At 41.1% G+C, this 16,023-nt stretch overlaps 1 protein-coding gene across 1 annotated transcript; it reads right to left on the reverse strand.

The window, feature by feature from the left end:
* Positions 1 to 324: 324 nt before the first annotated feature.
* epha2a (eph receptor A2 a) lies at positions 325 to 12,954 on the reverse strand. Its single transcript, XM_075461258.1, has 17 exons — positions 12,793 to 12,954; positions 11,882 to 11,949; positions 9,776 to 10,412; positions 6,135 to 6,290; positions 5,710 to 6,042; positions 5,210 to 5,337; positions 4,900 to 5,077; positions 4,688 to 4,790; positions 4,374 to 4,426; positions 4,151 to 4,276; positions 3,877 to 4,059; positions 3,710 to 3,771; positions 3,152 to 3,361; positions 2,832 to 2,981; positions 2,389 to 2,582; positions 1,806 to 1,961; positions 325 to 1,284 (listed from the first exon to the last, which is right to left on the reverse strand). Exons 1-17 carry the CDS (start codon positions 12,866 to 12,868, stop codon positions 1,176 to 1,178), a joined length of 2,922 nt encoding a protein of 973 aa, XP_075317373.1. The 5' UTR covers positions 12,869 to 12,954; the 3' UTR covers positions 325 to 1,175.
* Positions 12,955 to 16,023: the final 3,069 nt, after the last annotated feature.

The raw sequence follows: 16,023 nt of genomic DNA on the forward strand, positions 1-16,023 counted from the left end.
GCTTATGCAACACCTTGTGGTCTCTTAGACCAAAACATTGAAAGATTTATTTTTCTCAACAGCAATGCCTTTAATCCTTTTAATACTTTTTTTTTCACGCTAACTGTTTTGCTCCTTTTTTCTGTGAATACATTTCTCATATTTTCTCTAAACATGTTTTGTTTCCTTCTTTTTGTTTTTTAAGGTTTGGGGAGGAAAGAAGATGGGGAGTGTTGGTTGAAAGAAGCTTTTGAAAAGTGAACATTGTGCCATATCTCTCCTCTTTTTATAAATATCTGGCAAAAAATATATTTCAAAAGTGAGCAATAGCAATAAAATACAAAGTTATTTCAGAACTTTAATGATCTGATTGTCATGTAGATATAGTTTAATGTTATGTGCCATCCTTGCATGTTAGCAAAATACAGTGGAAGCTGATGGAAACTTTTGTCTTATCTATACATTTTAACGGTAGCTGAAAACAAAAAAAGAAAGAAAAACAGATGCAGTCAAAAGACAACATTGACTTTATTCAAACAAAAAAATGCACTGCCTGGCAAACATGCACCAGATCAGTTGTTTCATATAACAAATAACATAAATATAAAATAAATAATAAATAAAAACTTGACTTTTTCTTAAGACATGTAAACGAACAAATGAAGAGGTGTAATAAAGAGACTAAATGCAAATATAAGAATGTGTGATTCTTTGCCCTGAGTGGAATAACAATTCCAAATATTAAAAGCAAGTCTCATGGATCACAAAAAGTAAAACAGAGAGGGATCCACAAAGACTGCCAGGATAAAGTGAGTGCTTGGAAGAAGTCACCCTTTTTGATGAAAAGCCTTGAATATTTCAGTGAATACAAGCGCTAGCACTCTCACATTTTCCACTTATTTATACAATTTTATTTAATACATCACATAACTTCTTTATGTTCAACATATGAAACATTTTATATAAAGATAAATTATTCTTTTCTCTTATATAGTACATGGACGTGTTCAGTCTCAGTCCTTTCTGAGTGGTTCAGAGGGTCCTCTTCAGTCATGCAACGCTGCCAAGGAAAGACAAAAAAACCCTGCAGTGTGGCTCAATTTCACCCCCCCCTTCCTCCTTCACTTCAGTCCTTGTCGTCCGTGAGTGAAATGGCATGGTCGGTCAGTGCACTTTGATTTGGAGGAATGCTTAGATCACACTGCAAACACGCTGAGGGAGCTGGTCTCATCTTTCAGGCCCAAGATGCTGTATGCTATCCTCTTCATGTGGCCAGGCAACCGCACTCCGATGTTCCTAATGTCTCTGAAAGGAAACGACAAACGACACCATTTCAGAGTGCTAAACACAACATGGACTCTGTTATGCATGAGGAAATGAAAGTGGCACTGGAAGAGCAGTAGTTCAAAGCCAGGGGGCACATGTACACTTAAAGATTGTGTGACTAACCCACCAATTTGAACTATTTGAAAAATTTTTACGAGGCATCAATGTTTTAAATTGTAAAATAAAGGATAAACATATCAAACAATGGGATGAATTTTGTGGACAAGTATTTAAAATAGTTACTGTAACTGTTAAATTAAATAGCTACAACTATTCACGAATAAATGGTTCAAATATCTTAAACATCATTGCGGTAGCAGAGAATGAGAGCAATGGTATGGACACATGTGAAGTGGAGTATTCCTGCACTGACAAACAGGATAACATATGTTCAAGCTGAGAGCTCAATCCTTTTCCTGTGCAACTATAAAAATGCAGCCTGTTGCCGGATGAATCAGCACAGCATTGCAGAGCTGCACATGTGCCATGTGTGCACTTACTCGTGCCTCAATGCGAGCACCTGCTCCATGGTGGTGATTCCAGCGCGAGCAAAGCTTTCATTGTACTGGTTCATCTTGATGGATTCCAGCCACTCAGGCACCGACCTGAACATGGTGCCGTCACAGCCGCTGGTGCTGGGTAGGCGGATGGATACGCTGCGGGGAACAACAGGTGTGTCAGTTACTCATTTATATATGCTCTAGGTGCATGCAAGAACATTGGAAAAGGAAAAGGGCAGTTTTACTGTCAGCATATTGAGAGTAACTTTCACAAGGTAAAAAATGGAAGTTCCGTAAGTCTCCAAAGAATTTACAATATGGAATTTACATTTATTATACAAACATTGGAAACATTTGGAGAAGTGTTAAAACAACTAAAGAAACAGTCCTAATATTTCCGTGAGAATTAAAACAAATAAGATGTGGCATGTTGCTAAAGATATTTTCCAAATGAATCCCCAAATCAAAAAATTAGATTAGTATATTCAAAGATGACTGGAGTGCATTATTGTTCTTCATTATTATTCTTTTTTATTTTCGTGTTACCAAAACATGAACTTTCCATAGAAAATTATGATCATACCGTGGGTCAAAGTCAGCAATGGTTTTTAAAGACTCTGGACATCTGAGAAGTTTGTTCAAAATGTTAACGATGTCCGAGAAGCGCGGTCGCTTGGAGCGGTCATGCTGCCAACACTGGAGCATGAGCTGATAGATGGCGGATGGGCAGTCCATTGGGGCAGGAAGCCTGAAAGCCTCATTGATAGCCTTCATGACCTGAGGAAGAGAACAGAGTAGACTGAAGGCAAAACTTGCATTGAAGGTATATTCATGACTGAGGGTCAGTTTGAACAGGCAGCAGTCCAATAAACTGCTGTGTCCCTATGTTGACATTAACAGAACATTTGATGAGGAAGGTGGGAAACTATACACCGGCCATAAAGCTACTTTCCAGGAGTCCATACACAGCGCAGGCCAAAACAATCAGTCATCACAGCCATAAGAGTCACGACAGATGAAACATACCTCATGGTTGCTCATGTCCCAGTAGGGCCGTTCTCCACATGCCATGACTTCCCACATGACAATACCGAAGCTCCACACGTCGCTGGCTGATGTGAACTTCCTGTATGCAATGGCTTCTGGTGCAGTCCAGCGGATGGGGATTTTACCTCCCTGACAGAAAAGATCATAATTAATAAGTGAATGCAGTGGAAATATGGAGCAGTGAAGCAGACTTAGACTTCAGATTGGACACTTGAGAGTGGAAAGACTTTTCACAAAGCACCATTTGTTACTGGAGAAAAAACTGCTTTTAAGCTGTGAAATGTAGCAGTTAGGCTTACTCTGGTTGTGTAAGTGCCCTCTGCATCATCCTCCAGGACACGCGATAGGCCGAAGTCAGACACTTTACACTCCAGTTTGCAGTTCACCAGAACGTTTCTTGCCGCCAGGTCCCGGTGAACGTAGCTCATGTCTGAGAGGTATTTCATACCAGCAGCTATTCCTTGCAGCATTCCCACAAGCTGGTCTGAAGGAATCTCTCCATCGTGGTCCTAAAGTGAACAAGAGTATACGCTCAACTGTTGTTTTTTGTTCGTTTAAAAAAAAAAAAAAGTGGAATAAAAACAACAGTAGGAAAACAAAAAGTCTCAGCAGAACACAACTTTCTTTTGTCTTTTTTGTTTTTAACTGTGCATTATATGTCCATTAAGGTCATTTGGAATCTGATGCCAGTTAGTTTACTATAGCATAAAGACCCCTATTTCTTTAAATAATCTAATATATAATAATAATAATAAATAAAAAAATAAAAAAAGAATTTGAACCTAAAAGTGTGCACTTTTAACTTGAATATTTAAATGTTCTGACCCTTGTGCTTTCAACAAATTACACACACCTACCTTCAGATATGTGTCAAGAGCTCCATTCTCCATGTACTCTGTCACTATCATGGCATGCTTGACTGAAAATAACAAAAGTTATGTTTGTTAAAATAGATTCATACAAGGAACGGACATAAATAAGTGGTCAGTGGCTGTTAACCCAATGCTTGAAGTTGTTAACTCACATTTGGTGACGACGCCCTCCAGATGGATGATATTTGGGTGTGAGAACTGACCCATGATGCTGGCCTCGCTTAAGAAATCTTGCCTCTGTTTCTCTGAGTAGCCGGGCTTCAGGGTCTTGATGGCTACTGCCACCTCCCCTTTCCCAGTCTTCATTACACCCCGAAACACTTCCCCAAATTCTCCTGGTTGGAAGAGTGAAAGCAGGAGGAAATGTGAAAAAACATCACAGAGATTTAATTAAACTACACTTTGACGATTAGAAGATACTCTTACCCACACCGATGACTTTCTGTTTGCTGATCACGCATTGGTCGATTTCTGTGACAAACTTTTGGATGGCAATGTTAGGGTCCTCATACATATGAGGGTCAACATATGTCTTCAGAGGCTTAAGCTGATCTGAGGTGGACATAACAAACAAAGTATTAGTCTAAATGAAAATGTAAAATGCAATTTCAGGAGAAAACATTACTGGAATATTGCATGTTTTTATAACCTGTGGAAAAGTAGGGATCCTCAGGTCCTCCTCTGCCACGAGCGCTCAGTCTCCTGAGAAAAAAAAACTAAATTAATCCATATAGGACACCGAATACAGACTGACTTTATAGTAATTGCAGGTCAGCCTCAGCTGAAAAAGACGAAGGGTATATTCAATAGCAGGACCGGCTATTACTCATAAACTCTCCTTGAACTGTCATCCTTAATTTTCTCCGGCTTGTGGCACATAATCACATTGTTTACAGGTCTGCAGATAATATTTATCTGAATGACACGCATGTTGAATGTGGACATAAGTCTGCTGTAACTAACCGTCTACGCAGCAGCAGGACGGCCACCACAACAAGCAGAATAACCGCCACTCCGACTACTGCTCCCATCACCATGGTTGACTTGTTCTGGATCTGATGCTCAGCTGTGGAGGTGGCAGAAAGACAAACATTTATCATCTTGAAATACACATCAGTACAGAAAGATATTTGAAAAACTGTCTCAGCTTTTGTAGATTTTAAGGCTGCTGATACCTAAAGGTGAAGTATTAAACTCGTGCTCCGTGCTGTAGCTGCCAGGAGTGCCTTCAGGACCCAGTGCCTGGACCCTAAACATATATGTAGTATCTGGGGTGAGGTCATTAATCTGGACGGAGCTTTTCTCCAAAATTAGGACTGTGTAGGTGGTCACATCACGCTCCCCGTCGACATCCTGCAAGAGAAAATATAAAGAGGATGAATCAGGATTATTTTGTCTAACATTAATCTTAATTAGAAGTTAAGGTTTAATCCTCAACTTTGTGTGAGGGAGGAAGATAAAAGAGCACAAAGCTCCCCGTCTTACTTTTCTGCGGTACATAAGCTCATAGCGGTGATTGATGTGGGCTGGAGGTCTGCGAGACAGAGTCCAGGACAGAGACAGGCTTGTGGGCCCACGATCATCCAGATGGATCGACGTCACCTTGGGGGGATCTAACAGTCGGCGAGAGACAGAAAGCAAAATAATGGTTAGTGACTAATCATAGTCTTTGGCAAGGATACTTGGAAATTAAAGCCTCTGGGATTCAGTGGGTCAGGGTAAATTCCTCTCTCTGTAGTAAGTCAGGCTTTGTTGGAACCCCTCAACTTTGAAAAAAGGTGCAATATTCATGAAAAATGACTAAATAGTCTGTTATTCTCTTAAAGTTCATAGTCCCCAAGGTTTCTGGTCCCCTTTAGGATTTTCCTTAATTTTATCAAAGCTTTAAAAAATATATACATTAGTGGAGCCCGACCCAAAACAATAAAGAGGCATAACCCAAAAAGCTAAAAGGCTAAATCACACACACACAAAAAAAATCTCACCAGTATAATCCAGAGCAGTGGTGATGGTTGCAGAGGCCTTCTCAGTGCCGTACTGTGACACCCCACTATAAGCCTCCACAGTGAACGTGTAGTTGAGATGAGAATCCAGGTCATCAACAACGACTGTGGTGTCCTGCAGGTCTGTGGGACCAGTATCAAACCGGATCTTCTCGCCGCAGGGGGTGCACGAGGACTCATCGCAGATCTCACAAGTCACGCTGTATGTGAGGTCAGTGCGGCCACCGGTCACCAGAGGTGGACTCCAGGACAGAAGCATCCGGCCTTCTGCTGACAGTGTGGTGGAAGTGAGGTCAAGAGGCGCACTGGGTGGAGCTTGGAGAGGAAGTAAATGACAAAGCAGTCAGAACATTCGCTCAAAATGCCTCCAAATGAGCTAAGAGTTAACTTGTGAGTGAGGTTCTTACCAGAACAGGCTGATGTTGGAGGGTCCGCCGGAGCGCGGAAGAAACCTCCCTCACATCGACACTCTGTGGCACCGGCTGCGGAGGGCTTGGTGTTATCAGGACAAACGTGACATGGCTCGCTGGATACAGATGGCTTGAAATAGCCTGGTTTGCATTCTGTGTTAGAGAAAAAGGCTGCGTGTTAGTTTAAACATGACATATGAAACACACAAACAGAGGAAGGAATGAATGATCAAAAAGCAAACAATAAGGCTGTCTCTGTGCGACAAGTCCCTTCCACCCAACAGGAAGCATTTGTTGTGAGTAACCTATAATCACTGAGTCTTTGTATCCAGAAGAATGAGAAGGGATTTCCCTGACGATATGCCTTCACTCGCCCGCAGGCCTGATCTCAGGTCACACTGCCAGTGTCAGCCGGATGGCTGCAAGGGAGTAAATCCATGAGGTGATCTGATCTGCTTTCCCCCTGCAACTTCTAAGTTCATTTTCTCTGGTAGATAATATTTTTGTTTTTGCCAAAGGAAATGGCATCTTGGACACCAGTGGAGTGTTGCAATAGACATTTCAGTACAGAGATAAACAGCCTTCCAGGGCATGGGAGGTTAATGAACATGAAGACAGAACAGAAATCTGTATGCAAGAGCAGCAATTCACTCGGAGGCTGGTGCTTCCTCTCCTTCTTCCTTCCTTCTGTTAACCCCCTGACACCAGCCACAAATTACAGCACGCAAGGCTGAAGAGAATAGAAAGAGCAAAAGCGGGAGACTAGTGTGATCTGTGTTTTCACGGAAGCAGATGCACATATTTTCAGACTAGAGTAAGACCTGTGAGCACAAGTATGAATCATTTGAAAGATTTTATCTTTCTGCTTTCATTTTGCCGTCTCCCTGAGGAACAGCCTTTCATCTGCCCCTGCCCCCCCCCCCCCCCCAAACTCTGATGTGGACTGAAAAGGTGAGTGAAACCTGGATTGAGGACACAGTCGTCTTACTTGGCCACCAAAGCAGAAAGACCTTTGCTCCTCAAGTACTGCCGCACCGGAGGAGAGGGAGCAGGTTGAGTTTGAGTTAGAGGGATAAAGATGAATAGATGGGGGATGGGGGTAAAGGTCTGGGGCACCAACAGAAGCTCTCTCTGGGGAGTCACTTGGCGGCAGTGGGGGTGTAGCCAAGGTTGTTTCGAATAAGAAAAGGGGGCCAGCTTATTTCATCTTGAGCTGGAGCAGCAGGACCTCTGTCACGTACCAAAGAAACTCCAGTCCTATTCATCTATTGTTTGTGAGATTGGACCGAGTGGTGCCATAAATGTTGCATCCCTCATTATACAGCTCGCAAATGGCAGCATGTGTGCAGCTCAAGAATACAAACATTGTTAACGAAAACTTTGGCAGCAAGCGATTCTCATCTCAATGTTTTAGCATAGATTTGCATTCGACAAAGCTTTAAAAGCTTCATCCAACTAACTTTTTTTGTTTTGTTTTGTAGTCCTAATTGTCCCACGCTCTCTCATGTGAAAACGACTTAAGTTCCGCACTGGTGCATTTAATAATTGAACCTGTTTTTTACTCTTTGTGTCGGCCTATTGTTCTAATGACTGGGAACGTGGATTAGGGAGCTCGTTGCGTGTGTTAACAACCGGATGAAAGAGCAAAAGGAGGCTGAGTGGGGCATGTCATTGGCTAACAGCTGTCCTGTTGCTCTACTAATCCTCTTGACTAAATTACACTCCACACCTAACTAAGCAGCCACGAAACTAACCTCCCTCATGCACCAACTGTCGACTTGCTCCCCACCAAGGACAACCTGCTTATTTGTGTCAGTCAGCATTCCTCCTCATCTCGCTTTACTTCCTTTTCCCACACCAGTTGGGCTCTAAAGTGGATTCCACACGCAGGCCACGAGTCAGTCAAGATATCACTTTCTCTAATTATTGTAAAATTCAAATGAGATTGAGATTCCGTGATTAGAGTTGGCTGTCAGAGGCTAACAATTTGTCTTGTACATTTGATAAGTCATGTTTCCTGTATCCAAATAATCAGGTTATCATCGAGACTTTGGAATCATATCATTTCCTGTCGTAAATATTTCCTCTTTTCGTGTCAGCCTGCCTTTCAGAAGCTTGGCTCTGTTATCATCTGGAAACATTCCTCTGCTCTGTCTTAATTTTTACAACCTAAGTGCATGATTTAAGCTTTGAAGTGCAGAAGCTATCTATGAATGGAAAATTATATACCTCCTAGTTCTGTCTTTCTTTGGTCTATATGATGCAGCAAAAGTAGAATGTAAATCACAATTCAATATGCCCGATTCATTAAATCAAACATCATATATCCCATCATAACGAAATAAAAAATAGATTTTAAGTGTTTTGGCAACAAAAAGTACTAAACTGATCAATCAAAATGAATTAATTTTCTGTTGATTAGCCAGTCAATAGTGGCACGGAAAATTTGCCCTTTTACAGAAACAGACTCAGAAACAAAACCAAATTCTGCCAGTCAAGGTGACTCGGACCATAAGGAGTCATAAACCACAGTCTGACTCAGTCTAACCCCTGGCAGGCGTGGCAACCTCGACCCTGCAATCTGTGGTTCCTGTTGCCTAAGCAACCTACTCAAAACAAATTCTTGTGAGGAGAAGACACACCACACAGGTAGTCATTCTGACACACTCATACCGCCCTTCCTTTAGTCAATCAGTGGTGTAGATAGATGACGCGAGGATGAAAGAATTCCTTTCAAAAATCCCCGCAGCAAACCGGGCCCTTCCTCCCTCCTTCCTCTTCACTCTGTACCCTCTCTCCTCCCATGTTTCCTCCAGACAGTTCAACACACCACACCCCAGCATGCCAAAGGACAGACCAACTTCCACACAAACAGAAGGAGCACCAACAGTATAAAAACCACAGCTGTGTCTTTTTTTTCAAGGGCACTACATACCACAAACTTTATGCATACTTTACATTAGTTTGAATAAATCTACAGTATGTTTGCACACTCCCTTCATGATATGTACGAGGCTCTGTTTTGTTTATTTCCATTTCAAACCAGCCTCTCATAAGTATTCAGGTGTTAAAAAACTACACCAAATAGTAAGCGATGTGTGCTAATAAGGACAGGTTATGGTTTTCTGTGATTAAGAAAATAGCGTACAACCTTTTTCTGGTGTTGACAAACATAATTTCAGCTCTCCACTTTCATTGGAAGTGCAACAATTTCCATCGACACCACATGTTTTAAATCTACTTTTATCAACTTCCTAGAGTAAAATCACAACAAATTCAAAGTCCATATATAACTGCGACACAGTTTTTGGCATTGTACACTATCACCTGAAGCTATCAACCTATGTGTAAAACAGTGTCAATGCCCAGCCCCGATCCTGTAAAGACTGAACTATTGGTCAACAGGTAAATGTATAAGGAGGCTTATATCAATGGGAGGCCGTTCAAATTTCTACATAGTTTTATACCTGTCCGAAATGAAGAAATCTGTGCCACCCACGGACCTTGCCGTTGTGCCTGACTTACACACAGATTGCCCAACAAACCAGACACAACCAAATTCCTGTTAGAAATTTGTTACAACTCTCAAAGCCAAGCAAACCCAGCTGAGTGTGTAACACATTTTTGGCAGCGCTTACCCTGGCAAGAGTCCCCTGTGGTTTCGTAGCCCGGGAGACATTGGCACTGGCCCACTGGAACCACCCATTCACCCTCAGCTGTGCAGTAGATGCGTGGGGTGGCCTGACCGACAGCATTCTCCACACAGGCTCCCTCCACTTCCGTCAGAGCATCTGCCACCGTCTCAGGGAAGACTGCCAAGCTCTGCACGGTGGATGGGCACGTCTTGTAGTACACTCTGACGGACAGCAGCGCCACACAAGCTCCCATATCCTGAAAAGCCAGGTAGAAGCCTTTTCTCGAAAGGGGCCCCACAGTCTTAGTCTCGGTGTTGACCTTCAGCACATGCCGCTGGGTGACCTCATCAGGAGCGATGGTGGCCACTTTGCGGAACTGCCCTTTACGGAAGTTGGTTCCCACGTCGGCGTCGGCCTCAGAGATGAAAAGGTTGAAGGTTTCTTTGCAGGAGACAGAAGCCCCATCGAAGGTGTTGCAGTCTCGCACAACAAACTGGAGCTCCACAGAGACGCGGCTGGTTCCTGGGCGCCGCTGAATGAATGTTGTGCGTAGCCAGTTGTCCTGTTCAGCAGAGTCTATGCTACAAACACTGTAGGTATAAAAAAGTGAGCCGTTCACAACTCTCTGGGTAATCTCCCACTGCAGACAAGAAGAAGATAAAGAAAGGGTAAACACGTCAGTTTACGGGGGCAAAAGTCATCGTCACTGTCTTACAATAATGATGAATAATGTGAAATAGGCTTGCTTTTTTTGAGGGGGAATAGCAACAAGATTGAGAATCTTTGTTCCTGCAAAGAAAACATTGCATTGATGAGACACCCCTTCTTTGGTGCTCACTGAAGCTCATAAAGCTCATAAGTGAGCTGAAGCCTTTTACCACACATTACGATTATTGGTCTGGACATGTGTGGCACTCACAACGTGTGTGGTTTTCCATTAACACGCACTGCTGCATGTGTGCAAGACATAAATCCAGCAAATACTACTGTAGAATACCAATCTAACATTTATGGCAGTTAAACAAGCCTTGTAAGCACAGGGCTGGTGGAGGCATAGCAGCGAAATTGGCAGCAATTAACAGTTTTTATGAGAGGGAAGCAATGACGAGTAAAAAGATTAAAAGACTTAATTTGGGATTAAAATTTAACAGCTCATATGTTAGCAGTTCGGGGGGGGGGGGTTTCAGGGACAAATGAGTGCTTAAGCTAAGAAGGCAAATATTACCTAAATTTCCTTGATTTATGAAGTCAGTTTTCCTTGAGCCCTCTATATTTTGGGCAATCTAAAATCTACTAGCAACTACTAACTTTCTTCAACTGTGTAGGTGGTAAACTGTTAAAAAAAAAAAAAAAAAAAAACACTGAAAGGAGTCGTCCCTGGAGCAAATCTAAATACAATGTGACATTGTAGCAGTAGAGAAGTGCTCATTTGGCTAGGCAAGGGGAAATGCTCACAATACAGCGAGGATCCTTACATCCTTAGATCTTTGAAAACATTCACAAGAAACAACCCACACACTCGAACTGGCCATGTCCTGTTGCTTATTTTAGATGGAAAGCCACTGAAGTATAGATAGGGGCGAGAGAGATAGTTTTGTACATCTGGAGCACTCTTCTTTTTTTTTTCTCCACTTCCTATCATACACATTGTCTTTGTGAGTGTAATCTCTAAATTTAAAAAAAAAGGAACCACAAAGAAAAAAAATAATGGTCTTAAAATCTAGTTTTAAAGTTCAACTAACCATGGACAGAAAGCAATCTTCCTATAACTGTGTAAAACGCACTTTGGCACTGCAAATTTAAATGTCGGTTGAACCTTGACATTTTAATGGCATTCATAAGCCCTTTATGAAAGGGTAGAATTAACACAAGACTAGCTGAGCTTTGCCAAACCTCACCGAGCTGCCGTTCATTCCATCTCTCCCAGAGAGCTTTTTCAGTGGGCTGAATGAGCAGACACAAGGCTCTGTTATTGTCACCGAGCAGGTTTTTACATTTGTGAGAGGAAAAAAAAATGAGCTTACTCACTTCAGGTCCTACTCAGAGAAAAATAGTTTCAAGCCACAAACCTGGAGTCTTAAAAATGCCTGTTGAGGTATAAATACTCACCCCGTTCTCATATGGCAACGTCAACCATCCCAACTCTGATCCCGAAGCTCTCATATCCAGCAATACCTCTGTGGGGACAAACAGGAAAAACACATGACATAGTTACAAGTTGGGACGCAACAGATAACTCATTGAGACAATAATGTGACATACTATCATCAACATTTAGCCGCATTAAATATGTATAAAAAAGTCAGTCTGAATCTACCACTGACAAGCACAGTGGGTGTTTAAATATTACTTAATGGGCTGTTAAATAAGTTGGAATTGCTTTGATTTGACCCCACAGTTAAATTCACTGCCTTGATCTTTGGGGGCCAACAGTTTTATGGGGGGCACATGCCATGCTTTGACAATCTAATCAAGCATGTCGGTCTTATTGAGGATTTCATTGAGCATGTCCTCCAGGTCCGGGATGCAAGACTAATAAGTGTCTGAGAAAGGCGTGGGCAGTTAAATTGCCATGACGGGAGAAATACATGAAAACTGTGACATGTTAAACCATAAAACGGTCGCCCTTCAGAAACATTTGCCAAGGCTGGTGTTGGTTCAATTAAAAAAAAAAAAAGAAGACTGATAGATTTAAGTAAAAAGTTATCCAATTCTAATTTAAATAATTCAAAACTGTACAGAAAAAGTATATATATACACATATTTAAAGCAATAAAAGGACTCAAAAGACGCAATACTGTCTATCATCTTAGAACTGAACAGAAAAAAGACCAAACACAAGAAATTGTGACTTTGATACATGACAAACTTGAAGTTGTGAACCGTAAAAATGAAAAAGGACAGGTAAAGCTTTAAAACTGCCAAAGTAAATTCCAACCTCCTGATTCATGAGGTGCGGTAAAAGTTACGACAGTCGTGTCTTTCTTTTTTTTTCAGAACTTAGTTCAATAAGTACTTACGTTCTTTTGTCTGGAGGCTGATAAATACACAGTTAGTAAATAAAAACAGGAATAAGTTGACCCCACGGAGCTCCATGATTTCACACAACTTTTAAAAAATCGTGTCCGAGTATCCTAAAATCACTGCGCTCCTCCCCGCCGGTCGCTCTGACTCCGCTTCTCCAAATACTTCTCCCCACACCGGCTGTGCACGAGCCCAGAGCCCATTCAGAAACAGGTGGCGTCATAGCTCCACCCCGCGCTCTCTGGAATGCGGAAGCTCTACAAATATGGTTATCGGGGGCGGGGCCACATCTCCGAAACACCTGTTTAATTGAGGAAGACGTCTCCCACTTTTTATTATTGCTTCAGAGGTAAATGCACGTTATACATGGTATTATATTTATTACTGTTACATTGCTACTCTGAATGAGAATGTTGATACCGAGGTTGGTCAAAATCATTGTAATTGTAACTGCTTTAAGCTTACTTTTGAGCAGTTTGTACTGAAGGTTTCTGAAATATTTTTGGTATCCAAAGCAACCAGAGACTTTGACTCTCAGATAAATTGAGTGATAGGAAATGTGCAACGATTTTTCTCTGTGGCATTTCACTGTAGTAGAATCAAACCAAATCACAAAAATTGTAATTAACCCAGAAGATTACAAAGTTGTACATCAGTAAATGTATTTGGTTATTCTCCACTACTGGAAAAACACAAGTGCAAAGCTGAATATTTGGTTTTTTTGGTTCTAAAAAGATGTTTTAAATGTATGATTTCAATGAGAGAATAAACATAATATGTATCTTTATCTGCAGTATGATAATTCCCCAATTGTGCCATTGTTTTACATATTTTTGCATATATAAATTGGTTAAAACCAGGGTAATATATTTTAATTTCCCTTTATTTTTTTAACCTTTTTAAACTTAAATAAAGCAAAACTGTAGTGTTACTTTGATGCCTTCTCTCGCAAATGTTTTGAGCATCTAATTTGAGCAGTATAGATGTAAAAAGTTCATTGTAGTCTTTTTCTTTGTGCACTTGCACTTGATTTTTGAATGTGATAAAAAAAGAAAAAACATCTCGAAAGTTTATTTCCTCAGACTTGATTGTAAATGTTTCACAAAGGTGTCATTAGTACATAACATATATTGTATTTATTGTATATTCTTTTTTCCTTTGGGGACATTAAAAAGCTTGTTTAACTTAGACAATCATCTGACCGTCTTCCAAGTAATAGCCTGAATCCTTCACATCTCGTCCAGGTCTTGTCTTTCCCACGACTGGTAAAGGAGGGGTCAAGTGGGGGGGAGGTCTGGTATGAATATATGACTACTAATGAGATAGTCTTTAAAAAGAACCTCACAATTTGGGTATGAATATGTTGCCACAAAAAAAAAATAAAAAAATCTAACAATGGCATCACCTAGCAACTCTCATCTGAAGGAATTTCAGAGTCAAGTCTTTCCTGTGAAGGGGTGTGCACTTGGAAAGAAGCCTCTCAGCCCCTCAGGCTGAGAGCCCGAGACAGCTGACTATCCTGACAAAGAGCCCCTAAAAATCAACTGAAGGGTGTAACATTGTCTTGTCCAACGTTAACATACACGGACATTAATCAAACAACGGACAGAATGAAAGATGCTGTTGAATAAAATAGATTAACAAGTTAAGTGTGGGTTGAAATATGACTTTCTGACCTTAAATACCACAATTACTTAATTGCTTGAGAAAGCTAATTGAAGTTTAATCCAAACTGCAAGTTAACACCAAATTTAGACCTTTTAGGACAAGAAATAAAACAGAATTCTTTCTATCATTTTACATTCTGATTTTACAGATGTAATTTTCTTAGATATTCCCTCTGTTGTCATTTGAGTAGTTAAGATTTGAACTCGTCTTTAGCTTTAAGGGCACATTTTTTACAAGCACACAGGTTAAATCTCATGAGAGGTTAAATCCTTAACACAATCTGGCATGCACAACAAGGTACTTTTCATGTACTATATCAGCCCTTATGAAATCAATTTTAGCTTTATATCTCCGCTGAGGAAGAACAAGACGTTACACTATGCTCTAAGATCCACATACCCTTCACTTACAAAAGAACCAAGTGAAGTGTGTTTGAAGTGTTTGAACTCTCACTTTGGAGGAAACTTCCATCTTAAGCACTCTCATGGCACTTTCTCTGCACTCTTTCCTGGTTTTGATACACATTGAGGTACACTTAGGTGCTATTTTCAAGTGTGCTAATGCTCGGACTCTGAGAAGTGGTTTCTGTTGTCGTCCAGTTCTCCAAGGTGTCAAAGGTTAACACCCTCTCTAACACACAAGTATGCAAATGCTTTCATTACAATACAAGCTTCTTTTCATTCACCTAACAGAGCATGTGTCGTGCTGGAGAGCGGACTGCCGCCTAACAGATCGCTCAACCCTCCGGGTGCCCAAACACCCCCCCTCCCTCGCTGCCACTCAGGTCCTGGGCTTCTGAGGGTGATGACAGCACAAAAGTACTTCACACTGGGGGCTGGGCCTGCATTTTGTGGGTCAGTGAACAACGGCCGATGCAGCAACACCGTGTCATTCAGACCCGGCTTCCCCCTCGTACCCCCACTTCTTGTGGTATCAGCAAACAGAGGTGGGACACTATTGAAAGCACCGGGGAGTTTTTTTGTGAACGGCTAACCTAAAATGCACCTACTGTTTTCCACAACTCTCACAGTGAGAGCCCTTAAAACCCTTGTTAAGAAATGATGGATTCACATGTTTGTGGATGATTATCACCAAACCAACAGTGGTGAAAGAAGCACTCAAATTATTCATTTACCATTTACCATCGGTCAGTGTTACTTAAATGTATCACAGAGTCAGTGATACTGACACATTTAAGTGGCACTGTAATTGTGTGATTGGTAAGTGAAACTTTATGCCCTATGTTCTGTTTAATTTATAACGAAACAAGGTCATACATATCATGTATATGTTAAACATCAGCTCACAAAAGAACAATAACTGTTAGTGCAACATAGATCACGTTGAATAGTAGACAAATACAAGGGACATGTTTCACTGTGACTTGGATATTTCATTATGCTTTGTATTAAAGTGTAAAAATTGGCTTTGTTCTTAGACATTATGAATGAAATAAGTCTCAGTACTTTTCCATGATGACCTAAAGTGATCCAGGAGTAGGAAGACAAAACAATTGGGAAAGCCTGGGAAAGCAAGGGCAGATTCACACACACACATTG

Source organism: Odontesthes bonariensis, chromosome 3 (assembly GCF_027942865.1).
Source record: "Odontesthes bonariensis isolate fOdoBon6 chromosome 3, fOdoBon6.hap1, whole genome shotgun sequence".
Classification (NCBI taxonomy): domain Eukaryota; kingdom Metazoa; phylum Chordata; class Actinopteri; order Atheriniformes; family Atherinopsidae; genus Odontesthes; species Odontesthes bonariensis.

Coding starts and splice junctions, on each gene's coding strand:
- epha2a (XM_075461258.1), bottom strand. CDS start 12,868: ATGGAGCTCCGTGGGGTCAACTTATTCCTGTTTTTATTTACTAACTGT. Junction 6,291..9,775: donor CACAGGGGACTCTTGCCAGG/GTAAGCGCTGCC, acceptor TCTCTAACACAG/AATGCAAACCAGGCTATTTC. Junction 4,427..4,687: donor GTCCTGCTGCTGCGTAGACG/GTTAGTTACAGC, acceptor TTTTTTTCTCAG/GAGACTGAGCGCTCGTGGCA.